At 44.4% G+C, this 13,537-nt stretch overlaps 6 protein-coding genes across 6 annotated transcripts; 4 read left to right on the top strand and 2 right to left on the bottom strand.

Moving 5' to 3' along the window:
* Positions 1–323: 323 nt before the first annotated feature.
* On the top strand, positions 324–989 carry AOL_s00076g51 (uncharacterized protein; the record flags this gene model as incomplete). Its single annotated transcript, XM_011122604.1, has 1 exon — positions 324–989. One exon carries the CDS (start codon positions 324–326, stop codon positions 987–989), a length of 666 nt encoding a protein of 221 aa, XP_011120906.1.
* Positions 990–1,122: 133 nt separating this feature from the next.
* AOL_s00076g50 (uncharacterized protein) lies at positions 1,123–2,719 on the bottom strand (the record flags this gene model as incomplete). Its single annotated transcript, XM_011122603.1, has 4 exons — positions 1,123–1,382; positions 1,473–1,977; positions 2,012–2,148; positions 2,251–2,719. The coding sequence occupies 4 exons, from the start codon at positions 2,717–2,719 to the stop codon at positions 1,123–1,125; spliced, it is 1,371 nt and encodes a 456-aa protein (XP_011120905.1).
* A 1,200-nt stretch (positions 2,720–3,919) lies between these two features.
* Positions 3,920–6,118, top strand: AOL_s00076g49 (uncharacterized protein; the record flags this gene model as incomplete). Its single annotated transcript, XM_011122602.1, has 4 exons — positions 3,920–4,472; positions 4,571–5,388; positions 5,461–5,670; positions 5,741–6,118. The coding sequence occupies 4 exons, from the start codon at positions 3,920–3,922 to the stop codon at positions 6,116–6,118; spliced, it is 1,959 nt and encodes a 652-aa protein (XP_011120904.1).
* A 798-nt stretch (positions 6,119–6,916) lies between these two features.
* On the top strand, positions 6,917–7,376 carry AOL_s00076g48 (uncharacterized protein; the record flags this gene model as incomplete). Its single annotated transcript, XM_011122601.1, has 3 exons — positions 6,917–7,037; positions 7,140–7,253; positions 7,351–7,376. The coding sequence occupies 3 exons, from the start codon at positions 6,917–6,919 to the stop codon at positions 7,374–7,376; spliced, it is 261 nt and encodes an 86-aa protein (XP_011120903.1).
* Positions 7,377–8,104: 728 nt separating this feature from the next.
* Positions 8,105–9,257, bottom strand: AOL_s00076g47 (uncharacterized protein; the record flags this gene model as incomplete). The annotated part of the gene is made up of 4 exons (XM_011122600.1): positions 8,105–8,293; positions 8,345–8,987; positions 9,060–9,082; positions 9,156–9,257. The coding sequence occupies 4 exons, from the start codon at positions 9,255–9,257 to the stop codon at positions 8,105–8,107; spliced, it is 957 nt and encodes a 318-aa protein (XP_011120902.1).
* Positions 9,258–12,254: 2,997 nt separating this feature from the next.
* On the top strand, positions 12,255–13,117 carry AOL_s00076g46 (uncharacterized protein; the record flags this gene model as incomplete). Its single annotated transcript, XM_011122599.1, has 2 exons — positions 12,255–12,465; positions 12,603–13,117. The coding sequence occupies 2 exons, from the start codon at positions 12,255–12,257 to the stop codon at positions 13,115–13,117; spliced, it is 726 nt and encodes a 241-aa protein (XP_011120901.1).
* Between the last annotated feature and the right edge of the window lie 420 nt (positions 13,118–13,537).

The following is a 13,537-nucleotide window of genomic DNA, read 5'->3' as shown; positions in this document are numbered from 1 at the left end:
ACGAAACCTTTCGATAGTGTAATATGTAACATACTCAACAAGACTAATGCAATCCTACTAACAAATTTTGCTCGGCCGTTCCAGTTTCGAGACTGCTAACAAAATGAATATGTTCCATTCAATCTGAATACAACACTTATATCGCTGCAGGCAGTTGTGTAGTTTTGGAGGAAGGTCGAGGCTTGCCAAGAAATTGAATGAGACTTAAGTTCTTCGCGTCCTTAATCTCATGCAACCAACCAACCTCACACAGGCTCCATACAACGTTACCTTAGCTTTTATACCCGTCGCACTCCACCGCAAAGCTTCTATAACCCTCGAAAATGACAGAAAAATTGTCGCTGGAAGACAGCGAGTCGGATTATATCGAATCTTCAGCGGAGTCTTCGTCATCTTCATCTTCGTCAGCTTCCAAATCTGCCGAATCGTCACCAGAACGGGCGACATCTCTAGCTGCGCCCAGCCAACCTAAACCGCCAGGTCCTGCCAATGGTTCTACAAATAATGGCGGTCCTAAATCTAACTTAGAAGAAGAGGACGATTACAGCGACGACCACAGCAACGGTGAAAATGAAGAAGAATCAAAAAAAGAAGAAACCCCGTGGAATCCATACTCTCACTCCAAAGCAAACGTCTTTACCGCCTCATCCTCCCTTGTAACGGTCACCCAGCGTTCACTTTCCCAAAGACACTCCAAACCTGCCGGTGCCGATGAAATCCTCTTTCATAATCCTATGAATCCCGACTTTGTACTCCCTGACTCTGTCAAGTCTATTTTAGAAGATGAGAAGATAATGGGAGATCTACCGGATTCGGATCTATTAAAGGCGGTACACAGATATGCTTCTGAGTTCTTTGATGCGAAAGGCTGGGATGGAGTTATGGCCCGGAGTCTGGATGAGAGTGCTTTGCTCGCTATTGGAGTAATTTTGGAGGAGTATTGTAGGGAGATGATTGGGAAGGATGGGGGAATGGTCTTTGCTGAATGATAGGTACTTAAGTACCTATCCATCTATCCACCTATTTATCCTCTCTACGGTGTTTCAAAGGTGTATAGATCAAGTGGGTATCATTGTTTAGAAAATCATCGGGAACATGCGTCTATATATCGCATACGTAAACTCATACAGAGGGAGTACTCCCTAGATCTAGGTTCTTCACCTGCTCCTCCAACCCTGGCGTATCAACTATTTGTTCAACCTCCTTCTCTTGGCTTTGGTCGGTCACATCGGTATGCGCCACCCTCATCCATTGCGGTTCTGGACCTTTCTGCTCTCCTAGTGTCTTCTCGACTTCTTCGTCACCACCTTTGACGAATAACCCCTGAAGCCAACATCGATGCATCTTTATCTTTCTTGCACGGTTGACTAGCATTCGTCTATCTACCCCCAGTAATACGGTATTCATTCCTGTGTCCTCTCTTTCGGTATCTTCTTCTACTTGGGGTTTGTATTTCGGATCGAATATATTACCTAACTCGTCTCGGTCGAAGAAGTATACCCTTGTCCCATCTCCCCTGATATAGAAATTCTCCTGCAAGAACCTTCCCTTCTTGAACCTCACCTGCGCCAAATCGCCCCTTCCGTAATCTCTAAACAAAACCTTCCCGCCCTTCTTCAGGCATTTATTTACGTTATTAACGGCGTGGGCCCACTGATCCGGGTGTAATGCTGAAAACACGAAGATGAGGATAACGACATCTAATGATTCTGGTTCAATACCCTCTGGGAGAACTCCATCGGCATTTCCTAAGTCCCAAACGGATGCCGAGACATGTTTTGGGTGGTGGAGAGTGTAAAGTTCGTTGGAGCGGATCAATTCGATAGAAGTTTTTGAGAAGTCGGCGCCATGAATGTGGAAGTTGGGGTTTTTGTTGGAGGAGAGGATCGGGAAAAGGGTGTTTCCTGCGCCACAGCCGACTTCGAGAAGACGAATTGGAGGGGAGGTTTCAGCGGTCGCGGTTGTTAGGATTGGAAACTATTTTGTTGGAAAAATGTTAGGACGTGGGAACGTTGGAGGAGGGTGTGAAAGGCGGCGGAAGGGATGAACTTGCTTCCTGCTGCAGCCATTTCCTATCTTTGAAGAAATTCTCACGGTTGTTCTTATAAAAGTTATTCCACCATTTCTCAGGTTCGGAATTGAACCGATCTTTTATTCATTCCAACCACACTTGTCAGTTCCTTTCTATATTCCCTCATTTTCCTTTTCCTCCCCCCCTCTGAAGAATGGTTGAATATAGAAGGGACATACTTTTATCAAACTCCCTCACTGGATTGCTCCTCTGCATATCATACTGTCCCTCGGCATACGCTTTATAGTCATCATCTACCTCAACATGGTCCCACGCATTAAACGCAAACTCGTCGTCTCCTTCTTCCAAGTATCTGGTACCGAATTGGAAAGGGTCTGAACGTTTTAGGCCGTCTGGTTTGGGTTGTTTTTGGGTGGTTGATGATTCTGAAGAAGGGCCAGTAGAAGATGACGGTGTATCGGTGCTATTGGTAATATTTGAGGATGTATCGGAGTTTGGAGGTCTAGAAGAGGGCTTTGAAGGGAGAGAAGACGAAAGGAGAGCTGCGTCTGCGATTTGACGGGTTCGAGGGGGCTTTGTGGAAGGGTTTTGATCGGAAGGGAGGGGTGGTGGGGGTATTGAGATTTTGGAGTGAGCGTCTGAGCCGTTTATTACTGAAGGAGGGTTAAAATCTTGCTGGTCCGCCATGATGGGGATAATATGATGACAGGTAACGATGATAAAAAAGATGGAGACAAGATGGAGACAAGATGGTGATGATGGTGGTGGTGGTGGTGGTGGTGGTGGTGGGGAAGCTTGAAGTTGAAAACGATGATTGGATTTGCATTTGAGTCGCTGGAAGAGCTCGAATTGGAAATTTTTGCAGGGGTTTTTGGTTGGAGCTCGGACAGTCATCGACAACGCATTTTCGGTGGTAAAATACCACGTTTCCGATGCCTCATGTCGGATTTTAGGATATCGTAGTGGGCAGGCACTTTCAATTCTTATAATATCATAATACTTGTCAGGAAATACTAAAGCTTGTTACTTTGGTGCTGTTAAGTTTTAAGGTAGATTGTACAGGACAAATCACAAGACTTTACATGTATACAATGTCCTTAAGGTGAAAGCAGATCTGAAACCGCCTTGTCCTGTTGCAGCCATAAGGCCCTCAGCTGACGGTACTATCGAGATTTATGTTTAGAATATATTCTGACGAGTACGTATTGTATATAATCTTACTTCAATAGCTTGGATTCATGGAGCCAGTTGCTCGAGAATAAAATTTAAAACCATTTTCATTTTATGGACACCGTAGTGTGTGCCATGCATGCATGCGAGTGAAATCATCCGCCTCTGCCATTGCCTTAGAAAAGAATATTATCATGTTTCTGAATTAAATATTAACACTAATTTAATTGACTAAACTGCTTTTCCTACTACTTAAGCTTAATTCATTGTCTCACCTGACACCGCGCGTGGTTATAGTTACGATTCAAGCTTATTTTCGATCAAGTCGTGACAGATCCTCTGGCCTGCAGCATGCAACATGGCCTAGTGGCTCCGATGAATAACGCAAAATTCTAGTTCGGCCCGCCGAATTGTATCCAGACCCACACCATTACATAGCTTGAGCCAGCCAAACTCGGTTCGCGAGTTACAGATCGATTTTAAGAAGGCTGCTGCCTACACAAAGGGCCAGGAACTATAAAGTCACAGTCGCATTCGTTACTTTGACCGCACTACACGAAACAGATACAGTTTCCTCGTCTTATAAATATATCCCAATTTCGAATTCAATTCACAATCCATGGATTCGATTTAACCCAGCGCTGCAGCTGACCAGCAAAAAACACAACGTTACCAACACAGGAGCATGCTAGCGAGTCGTAGCTTCAATATTGCAACATGTCGACTTTTGGGACTAATATACATCCCTCCAACCCCATTAGCATAGAAGATGCAGAAAGAGAGGAAATAAACAGTCCTATATCCTCCTTCAATGAATTTTCAGACCTTTCACCTCGTCCTACCAATGAATTCAACCTCTCCGGCTCAAAGGTCCGCTTCACACTCCCACCACCATCAGCTTACCCGCACCCACTGGACGGGAAACCCTCTTTCGCCACCGCAATAACTTACAAAGAAACATATATCCGTCTCTTTTCTGATGCAGTTAGAAACAAACCTAACTGGACGGAAAAGGTATTGGATAGAGAATTATTTGCGAAGTGGCTAAGAGAAGCGCAAAAGCAGGCTCCTCCGTGTGACGGTGGAAGACATCGAGTCTTGACGTGGGATAAGGATGATGTGGCGTATATACATGACGAACTTATGAATGTTTATAAACCTTTTGTTGAGGGGTTGAGGGAGCAAGGGGTGAGGTTCGAGCCAGATGTTGACGGGGTTTGGAGGGAAGACTGGGGCGTCGATGAGGGGTTGAGGATGGAATTGATTGATGGTATACGCTTAAACTCCTCAAGAATGGATCAATATTTGAGCAAGATTCTATTTATAACAGTTGAGACGAGAATTCTAACATCTGAATATATAATACAGCGGTAGCAACCCTCGAAAACGTCCCAAAGGATAAAAAAGACTGGCACCCCGGCTCTAATAAGCAAGTCCTAGACCTTGTCCACCCTTCTCTCTGGCCCATAATCTACAATCACACTCTTTCCCTCCAAACTGGAGAGCCAATCCAACCTCCCAAAGACACAAACATAGACAGCATCGGATTCTCCAATAAATTCTGCTGGCTACCCTCCGAGTTTGAAGTTTCCCCAGACGGCACCAAAACAACCATAAAATCATACATCAACAACCTCGCATCCGATGAACAAAAGTCTTTGTTTTACCCTATCCTCGAAAAAATCTTTACAAAGTTCGTCCCATTATTTAATCAAGTCCTCGCGAATCTCAAAGCGGGTGCCCATGATTTTAGAAGGGTATTCGCCATAGCGGGTCGTAAATGGTGGTGCGAAGACCTCATAAGACTAAGCAACGAAAATCATAAGTTAAAATGGGATAAATTGTTGGGTCAGTTTATCAACGATGAATATTTGGATGTCGACTTTCTAGAGAAATTACCACACGCTTCGAAAAGATTTGACGCCGATGATGAAGGAGACCCGGAGTTCGAAGGATGCGATGATAGTGACGATGCAGATCTTGATCAAAGAGGAGACCCGGGGATATATGAGGTAAGGGGTAATATGGGACAATACTTACCTTCGAGTTGGGAGCCCCCAGAGATTACTGAAGATGCAATGCTGGAAGGGAAAACCTTGAAAGTGATCGTCAAATTGGCCAATATTATATTAACGCCAGATAACGCAACATACAAAGGTGGGAGTTGGCATGTAGAGGCGATGCTGGTAATTACAGCCCTCTTATTTAGTATTTTATAGAGATACAAACATGCAAACGCTGATGACCCCGATATGTAGAATGAAAGAATAATATCTACAGGAATATATTACTACGATCAAGAAAATGTCACAGAAAGCAGACTAGCTTTCCGTCGGACAGTGGGAAACGTACCGAATTGGGAGAGTTCACATATATTAGAACAGAACTCGGACTGGCCGATAGTGTTTAATATGAGCTCTAAATCTCAGTCATGGGCAGTTCAGGAGATTGGACAAACCGAAACGAAGGTAAGGGCCCATATTCTCCCATATAATATATCATCGAGCCAATCTAAGTCCGAGGTCTATGACGATCTAGAAAAACCGTGCAATAGCCTTCCCAAACATCTACCAACACCAAGTCCAACCCTTCAAGCTCCTCGACCCAGCAAAACCAGGTTATAGAAAAATACTAGTGTTCTTCCTCTGTGATCCAGCTAATGATGATATTCCAACTACCAGAATGGTAGCTCCGCAACAACCGGAGTTTAGAGTGGAAATTGAAGATATGTTGCGGAACGGGCCGATGGGGAAATTGCCAGAGGAAGTCTTTAGAATGGTAGTTGGGATGATACCAGAGGTTGTAGAGAGAAGAGAAGCGGAAGGGTATAGAAGGGAGCTAATGAAGGAGAGAGCTTCGTTTGGGAATAGTTCGACGATGGTGCAGGGGCTTTGTTATAGCTTGTGCGAGCATTGAGTCTTTAAGGCGTAAGTATATATGTATGGATCTATATATAGCATAAACTAGACTAATATAGCATAAAGCTAAGATGTAATATTCAAGGTTTCCTTATATAGCAGCCTTTGAAGTTCGCTTAGATTTAATTCATCTATATGATCAATATATATGTGACTTCGGCGTTTTAATCACCAACCCAGTTGTAAGTAAGTTATATCTTCAGCCTCGGGATACCAGTATGGGACTTTACAGGCGAGGAAGCGGTGCTCAGATAAACCCCCTCGCCTTGAAGGAAGGTTTTTCTTCAATTAATATCCTGAACTACCTAATTATAAACTAGAATATATTAATAGGAGCCAATGCAGTCCTTACGTTCCTAAAAACCTGGAAAACACTTCAGTCTTATGCATATTATTCAGGCATTTCATACCACCGCCAAATCTAGATATGAATTATCACTCCGTGAAAACCAACATATGAGACCAGCCCGACGCACCCCAAAGAATACGCAAGAGTAGTAATAACTAAGACTCTGAATCAATTAAAGCATTTTGTCAAGAAAATTCATGGACGCAGACTCTCGAGATTTCCAAAACCAAGACCAGCTCAGTTGTGTTGTCAGCGTGTTCTTTTGCCCCTCAATGGTTACACCAAAGTTTCCAGCACCTTGAGCTTTAAAGCTCTCAATCCTTATCGCGTCACTTTCCTCTCCCACTAACCCTCCCCCCAAACAAACAGTATCGACATCCCACATCGCAGGCTTCACCACCCCTCCTCCCTCCCTCCCTCCTTCCATCAGATACACAATAATCAACAATGGCAGACGCACCCGGTGAAGCCGCTCCGACATCTTCGTCGAAGGACCCGTCCTCTTTCCTATCCGAAATCCATGGCGCTCCGATCACTGTCAAGCTCAACTCCGGGGTTGAATACAAAGGTTAGAGATTCAATTCTCCCCCCTCCCAAATCAAAATACGAGAGCAGGCGTTTTTCCCGGATAGGACATTAGGGATGCTGATGGTGGCTGGGGGGTAAACAGGTGAACTTCAGTCAGTAGATGGGTATATGAATATCGCGCTTGAGAATACGGAGGAATATGTCAACGGTGAACGAAAGAATCGGTACGGTGATGTGTTTATCAGAGGGAATAATGGTAAGAAAAACTCTTGACTTCCACCCTGGTTGAGGGCGCGGGGGTGTAGAGGGCTTGTAGAAGCTTTCGTATGCTAACAAGACGGTTAAATCATTAGTATTGTACATTTCGGCAGATAAATGATTACCTGGTTTTTACGAGAACGATATAACGCAATATGAATATGGAGAGGTGTCGGCTATCTAGAAGCTTGAGGGTAACGGAGACTTGGGATAGTCTAGAACAGAGATGTTAGGCTGATACAAAACTCATCGGACTCCGACAGACGCCTGGAATATTTGTTGATATATCCCTATTAAACGATACTAAGGTATAGAGATCCCTCAGTATGGTAGTCTTGGGTTCTCGATAGCAGGTCGCATAGCGGAGAATAGTTGAAATACCCTTTAGATGGTTCAATTGAAATTACAATCAATTCCCAAAGCAAAGTCAGAATTTAGGAGAAGAGTCAGCAGTGGTCGGCATCCGGTCTGACAAGCTAAGCAACTTTGTGTATATCTGTCAAGACTGGGAAGCAAAAATCATCTACAACTTATGCTTACCAATCGTTTTCAAATCCAGAAATTCACTAATGAAAGGAGAGACTATCGGGGTACCCCACTGGGGCTTGCTGGAGGAGACAAGAGCAGTATGGTAACCAAGCCCGCTCCTAGTTTATTCGATATATCATGATGCAATACCAGATGTAAATTGGGAAGCATCAAACAACAGGAAATGACAGTAAACGAATCAATACAAAACGCCTCATGCACATAGTCGTAACAGTGGTAAAGGTTATAAAAAAAAAAAGAAGAAAAACTAAGAGCTGAAAGAAAAAATGGATACAAAAAGAGGGCAAGAGACCAACAATCTCAGTCTTCATCGAAATCAAGATTGGGGATTTCAATTTGGCCGCCCTCGTCAAGCTCGGACCTATAACTACTCAAAATAGACGCGAACGGGTGGGTTTGTGCCAAAGCTCCAATTGTTGTCCCAAACAGTGGCCTGGGCCCCCTTTCAGCTTCTTCGGTTCGGCCTCGTGAGACGGAAGGGTTCTTAGCCTGACTAGCTCGATAACCGATGGTTCTGCTTTGGGTATCCTAGGCCCTTACTGCGGAGCCCCGGCCCTTAGGAGGAGTCGTGTATTCATATACCATGTCTACCCAGCTAACCCCGCCGTGCGTAACATTGCTACCGCCTCTGTACCTGAACAACTGGCTCTTGGTATAAACACCGGTTGTTTCCTTGCGGCAGATCAAAGCGATCCTCTTCGAGAGACCTGCATCCTTCATTCTTTGGCAGAAGTCCTTCAGAAGAACCTGGGAGTATCCATTGTTTCGGTATGTAGGATCAACACAGAGAGAATGGATACAGACGGTCTCTCCATGTTCAACATGGCCTTCTACGGCCGGTACGGATTCCTGCACGGGTTTCTTCGCAGCCTCAGAAGATGTTGTTGTCGAAGATGCTTGTGAGTCGGCGGCTGGTTCTGTGGAGCTGGTAGGTGGGGTGTTCTGAGACTCCGGGGTCTGGGGTGGTTGCGCAACGGGCAGAGTCACCGTAGGTTTCTCCGCTCCATACTTCTCAAGAAGGTCATGAGGGATCCGCATCGAAGCCTCCGTAATAACAGGAGAGGTAGTCTTGGTAGCCGATATCATTGCAATCAGGACCTCCTTCGGTTGGAAATCAGATACGCCCTTCGGCGTATCAGGGTGGGGCTTTGATAGTGTGAATAATCCGTGCGAAAGTTCCCCGCTATCATAACACCATGTCAGTGCCCGATTTCTCCTAACCATGAATTCAATCAATCGTCTCAAGAAAACCTACCAGACATTCAATCGGTAACGGAACTAATCGCAAATAAACATTAGCAGGGTTTCCAACGAAAAAAAATTTTCCCTTGAAGACCCAATTATAGCATACCTTAGCCAGTGTGGCTCTCTCTGCTTCAGGGAAACAAGCATTCTCCAACTCGATTATCTTGTCGATGTCGTTGACCGTAAGAGTCCTAACGTAGACTGACATTTTGTTCAACGATTTAGGGTGGAATGTTAGGGCCATGCTTTGCATGCCCTGTAGATGCAGAGCTGAAAGAATCTTGATAACGACGGTCTATTCGGTCCAAGGAATGGTAAAGCTGAAGGAAGAAGGAATAGGTCTGTGAACCGGTCCCCTTTATATAATGGGGATTCTATTAGAGCGTGCGCTTCGTATACGTGTCTATATGTTAATCGGAAGCCGTAAAATCTAGGGCTTATGGCTTGGATGGTCCGATGAAGTTGGCGATGATGTCGGGAGCTATGTCACGAGCTCAAAGAGAGGGACGTCGTTGAGGTTGTTGAGAAGCATTGAAGAGCGCCGCCGAAAGAAGCAATGCGGAAGCATGACAAACATCTTGGTAGACAACACAACACATCTCAAAATGCAACAATTGTGTCGCAGAAGTAGCGGTCCTGGCAGCCCTTTTGGCACTTTTAAAATCTTTGGCAGGATATTATCTATGAAAGAAAAAATGTATAACTCCTTATGATCCATCCTAAGGCACGTTAATAGTATCGATACTTCTTCTCCAACGAGATTATCATTGGATGAGCGGCACCCCCAATCATAGAGGGGATATAGGTATCCAGATCAGTACTACCAGCGCTTGAGCATCGATACATTGATGCATCCTGCGATCATGACGTCGAAGACATGCGGTAGAGCGCTCAAATTCAGCTTGATGAAGCGTCCGGGTCCCCAGGATTAGTGACGCTCCAAGCCGGAGAAGGGTCGCTCGTCCCGTCCCGTGGACTACTTAGATAGCATGGTGCGCGTGCGGCATCGACGCAAGCACTCGTCGTAATCAGAATGATATCATGTTAAGATGCAAAAACTACCTAATGACTAACTATACTTTAGGACTCAGTATTAGTGTAAGTATTTACATAATAAATATTTTTGTGATCCAATGGCTAATGAGCCCGCTTTCATGGTGCACTATGCTAGTTCCATAGCATTATCGACATCTATCTGACAGCTGAAGCGGGTCATGCTCGAGCACGCATGCGCACGGACTCGAATCTAGCTTTGATATTAATATGGAGGGCTTCAAAGACCTAAGGATGCTAAAGTTTAGTGATGGGAGGTCTAGTCCTCGAATATCATTCCGTGTGAGCTTATAATCATGTTGGTATGTGGAGCTCACTTTCATAAGAATAGGATACACTCTGACTTAACTGGCACCTTTAACGTTATATTTACACCTCTAGAAGTCTGATATCACAAATATGTATCACTTCTAGAGTGATTAATATCGAATTAGAAATTGATATAGTATATGAAACATTCCCAATGGTGTGCACACATCCATGAAATTAAATTTTATACCTATAATAACCAATTCCATTGGCCTCGCTTATCCAATCGCCTATGTGCCGAAGGACTCTTTTTGGACATGTCTCAGGCCGTCTCGATTATCTTGAAATTATAAATCTATCATGTGTGCATGCTCTTTCCCCAGATGGCGAGGGTACCCTATCATTGACGAGCCTATGATAAATATCGCGCATGCAGATATGTAGCTGAGCTTCGATCTTGTTATACAGTCCCTGGCATGAGACTGCAGTTCCGGTTCTAGTTGAAAAAATCATGCTATGTTGAATATTTAGCTCCAGGCCCTCAGACATGCATAACGCATTTACACGAGAGTGTTTTTTTAGGATCAGCTACGAATCAGATTTTTCTAAATTAATTTTTTAGTGTAACTATGCCTATATTGACAAATTTGGGCACTAGAGCTCCCGTCAAGACGTCTACGTAGACACTTCGGGCTGAAAATGAACTAGCAAGATAATGAATCCTGAGCTGACATAAATTAAGTAAACACCACAATTTGATAAATTCCTTGTCGCAATCGTTTTTTTTTAGTTGCAACCACCGTCGCTGTTCGCGTCGAATCGATAAGCCCGAGTGCGCCGGCCAAGTATAGTACCTGTACGAGCTACCATACTAAACTACATCGATGCATCCCGCTGAAATTCATGCGGCACACAAATGCGTCGAATCGTATCAATGGCCGACGGGCCTCGCCAATAGCTTGATGAAGGTGGGCTCCTGGACACCCCACAAGACCAAGAAATTATTTCAATCTTACCCATCCATTTTTTGGAATTTGCTTGCACTCGCTCGAATATTAATCCCCACGCTATGAAAAGCGGTGGCAGTGGAACTCCTCCACTTGATAAAGATCACAACACGGCAGATCCACGTCCTTGGTAAAGGAGACACACCACTCGATAAGCGCTGAAACAACTGACTGGTCGGACCTGGTTCAGGGTCCCTATCACCGCTCCGATAAAATTTCTGATGCGGGATAACAATAATCTATGAACTGGAATTTCGCCACAAGTGGATAACCTTGATCAAAAAAAGGTAATATGGGTCTTTTCTTGAAGCGAAGAAAAAAGAGTTTGTGGTGTGATGAATACAGCACAGAGTCTATCGTAAGCGGCTTGGAGAGCTCGAATAAGCACGGAAGTTTTCTTGTAAAGGACGACAATAATGGCAGTTGACCATGGCAAATCCCAGGGATCATGATGGGCGTCTGTCATTCGTTGAAACTCTTACTACGGACGCTGTCACTCGAGCTATGTTATACTTCAAGATATATAGATCCTCGCATCCGCTTTTGATATCGCCCATTCAGCCTGTTCTACAGCTGTGCACGTATACGTGTTCGTACAGGTTTCTCTCGTTTCAGTCTTTTATAGAGTTTCAGGATAGCTGCGAGGCTTCAAAGGCGTTTTCATAGTTTATTTATTTTATGATTTGATCTCGCGCAGTTACTTGTCTTTCAAATATCCTTCTATACAACATATCATACCCTTACGCCGATTCTTCTATTATCGATATTCACAAAATACTGCCATATCGAGAGAGAAAGATATTCACTTAAACTCGACCCAATTTTCCAATACTGCCAGTAATATTTCAGTAGCATCAACATCTGTTTCTGTCTCGAGCCTGCTTGGGATTTTAAAGATGGCCATCTGCATTGATTCAAGTCCGAATGATCTATCATACGGCATGTTATCTGAGGACGTAAGAAACGATCCTAGATGTATTTACGACACATTTGATAGCGATTTCTACAAATGCCTTTGCGAGGATCTTGCGAAGGAGCTCGACTTTCCAGACCAAACTGACCTTCGAAGGATCAGTCAGTTGGAATTATTTGGCTCTTCATGGGAAAGTAAGTCATGCTCCCCAAAGCGTTGCATATACAGCCCATATGCATACATATCACAGATGTTTTTAATCATGTGAGTGGGGATATATGCCATCCCCAGATGTCTCAGCTCAGTTGCTGACCTCGTGTAACTTCAACAGCGGACCCATACAAGAAACTCCTCCTGCGATGCCTTGATCACTCCATCCCTCGCCTTCGCGAACCACTCACCCCACGTTCTCGCGGCGGGTCAATTGATTACACCGCAACGGATACGAGCCTAGACTTCGATCATGAAGAAGAAGCAACCACTATTCCAACCAACCCACCTCCTTCACCAGCATTATCGGCCGTGAATTGTGTCTTATCCGGAGAAAAGACCGCGGTCAAAAGCGATGATGACCGGTTAGAACCTCTATTCTTTGACAAACTAAACTTACTCTCACCGGCGGAAGTCGGTGATGGCTACGAAGGCGACAATGACGACGACGATGAAGAGGATGCCTATAATGGGCTTGCTGCGGGTGAAATTGCCGGAGCACGGCGCATAAGGCGGCAGCAAACCCGAATGCAGACTAAACATCAATATCACCGCAAAGTTGCATCAACAGGGTTGTTAGCAACAGTAGTGACAAGTGATGGTTCAATCATTTGGCATTTCAAGGAGTTTTCCTGAGTCTAGAGTACGGAGTGACCGCCCATTGCAAACTTGCGGGGTGGAATGGGATAAGGCAAAAAGGATGTGACAAAATGTGCTTTGGTGGATTACCGTGTGATGATGGAATACGAGCTCCGGGGAGTTTTCCGATGGCAAGACTTAAATCCGGGCTGGGCATCATCATGTCACGAGACAGTTTCTTTTTTATTAAGTAAATTTCTTCTTTTGTCAATTCTTGCTTCGCTCTTTTGTTTGCAATTCGGGATGTTGTGGGATATCAACAGCGGGGAAACAGTGTGAAACTGAGTCAAAAAAAATCATGAGGGTCGTTCGGAGTCGGAATGGATTTGTACCAGCCAATGGCGCTTTAAGGCAACCGAACATTTCAGTTGCAAGTCTTTTGATATTATACCCGTTTGTATTATAAAGCAATACAAA

This window comes from Orbilia oligospora (assembly GCF_000225545.1).
Source record: "Orbilia oligospora ATCC 24927 unplaced genomic scaffold scaffold00076, whole genome shotgun sequence".
NCBI classification, from domain to species: Eukaryota; Fungi; Ascomycota; class Orbiliomycetes; order Orbiliales; family Orbiliaceae; genus Orbilia; species Orbilia oligospora.
This window is presented reverse-complemented; position numbering and strand designations above follow the sequence as displayed.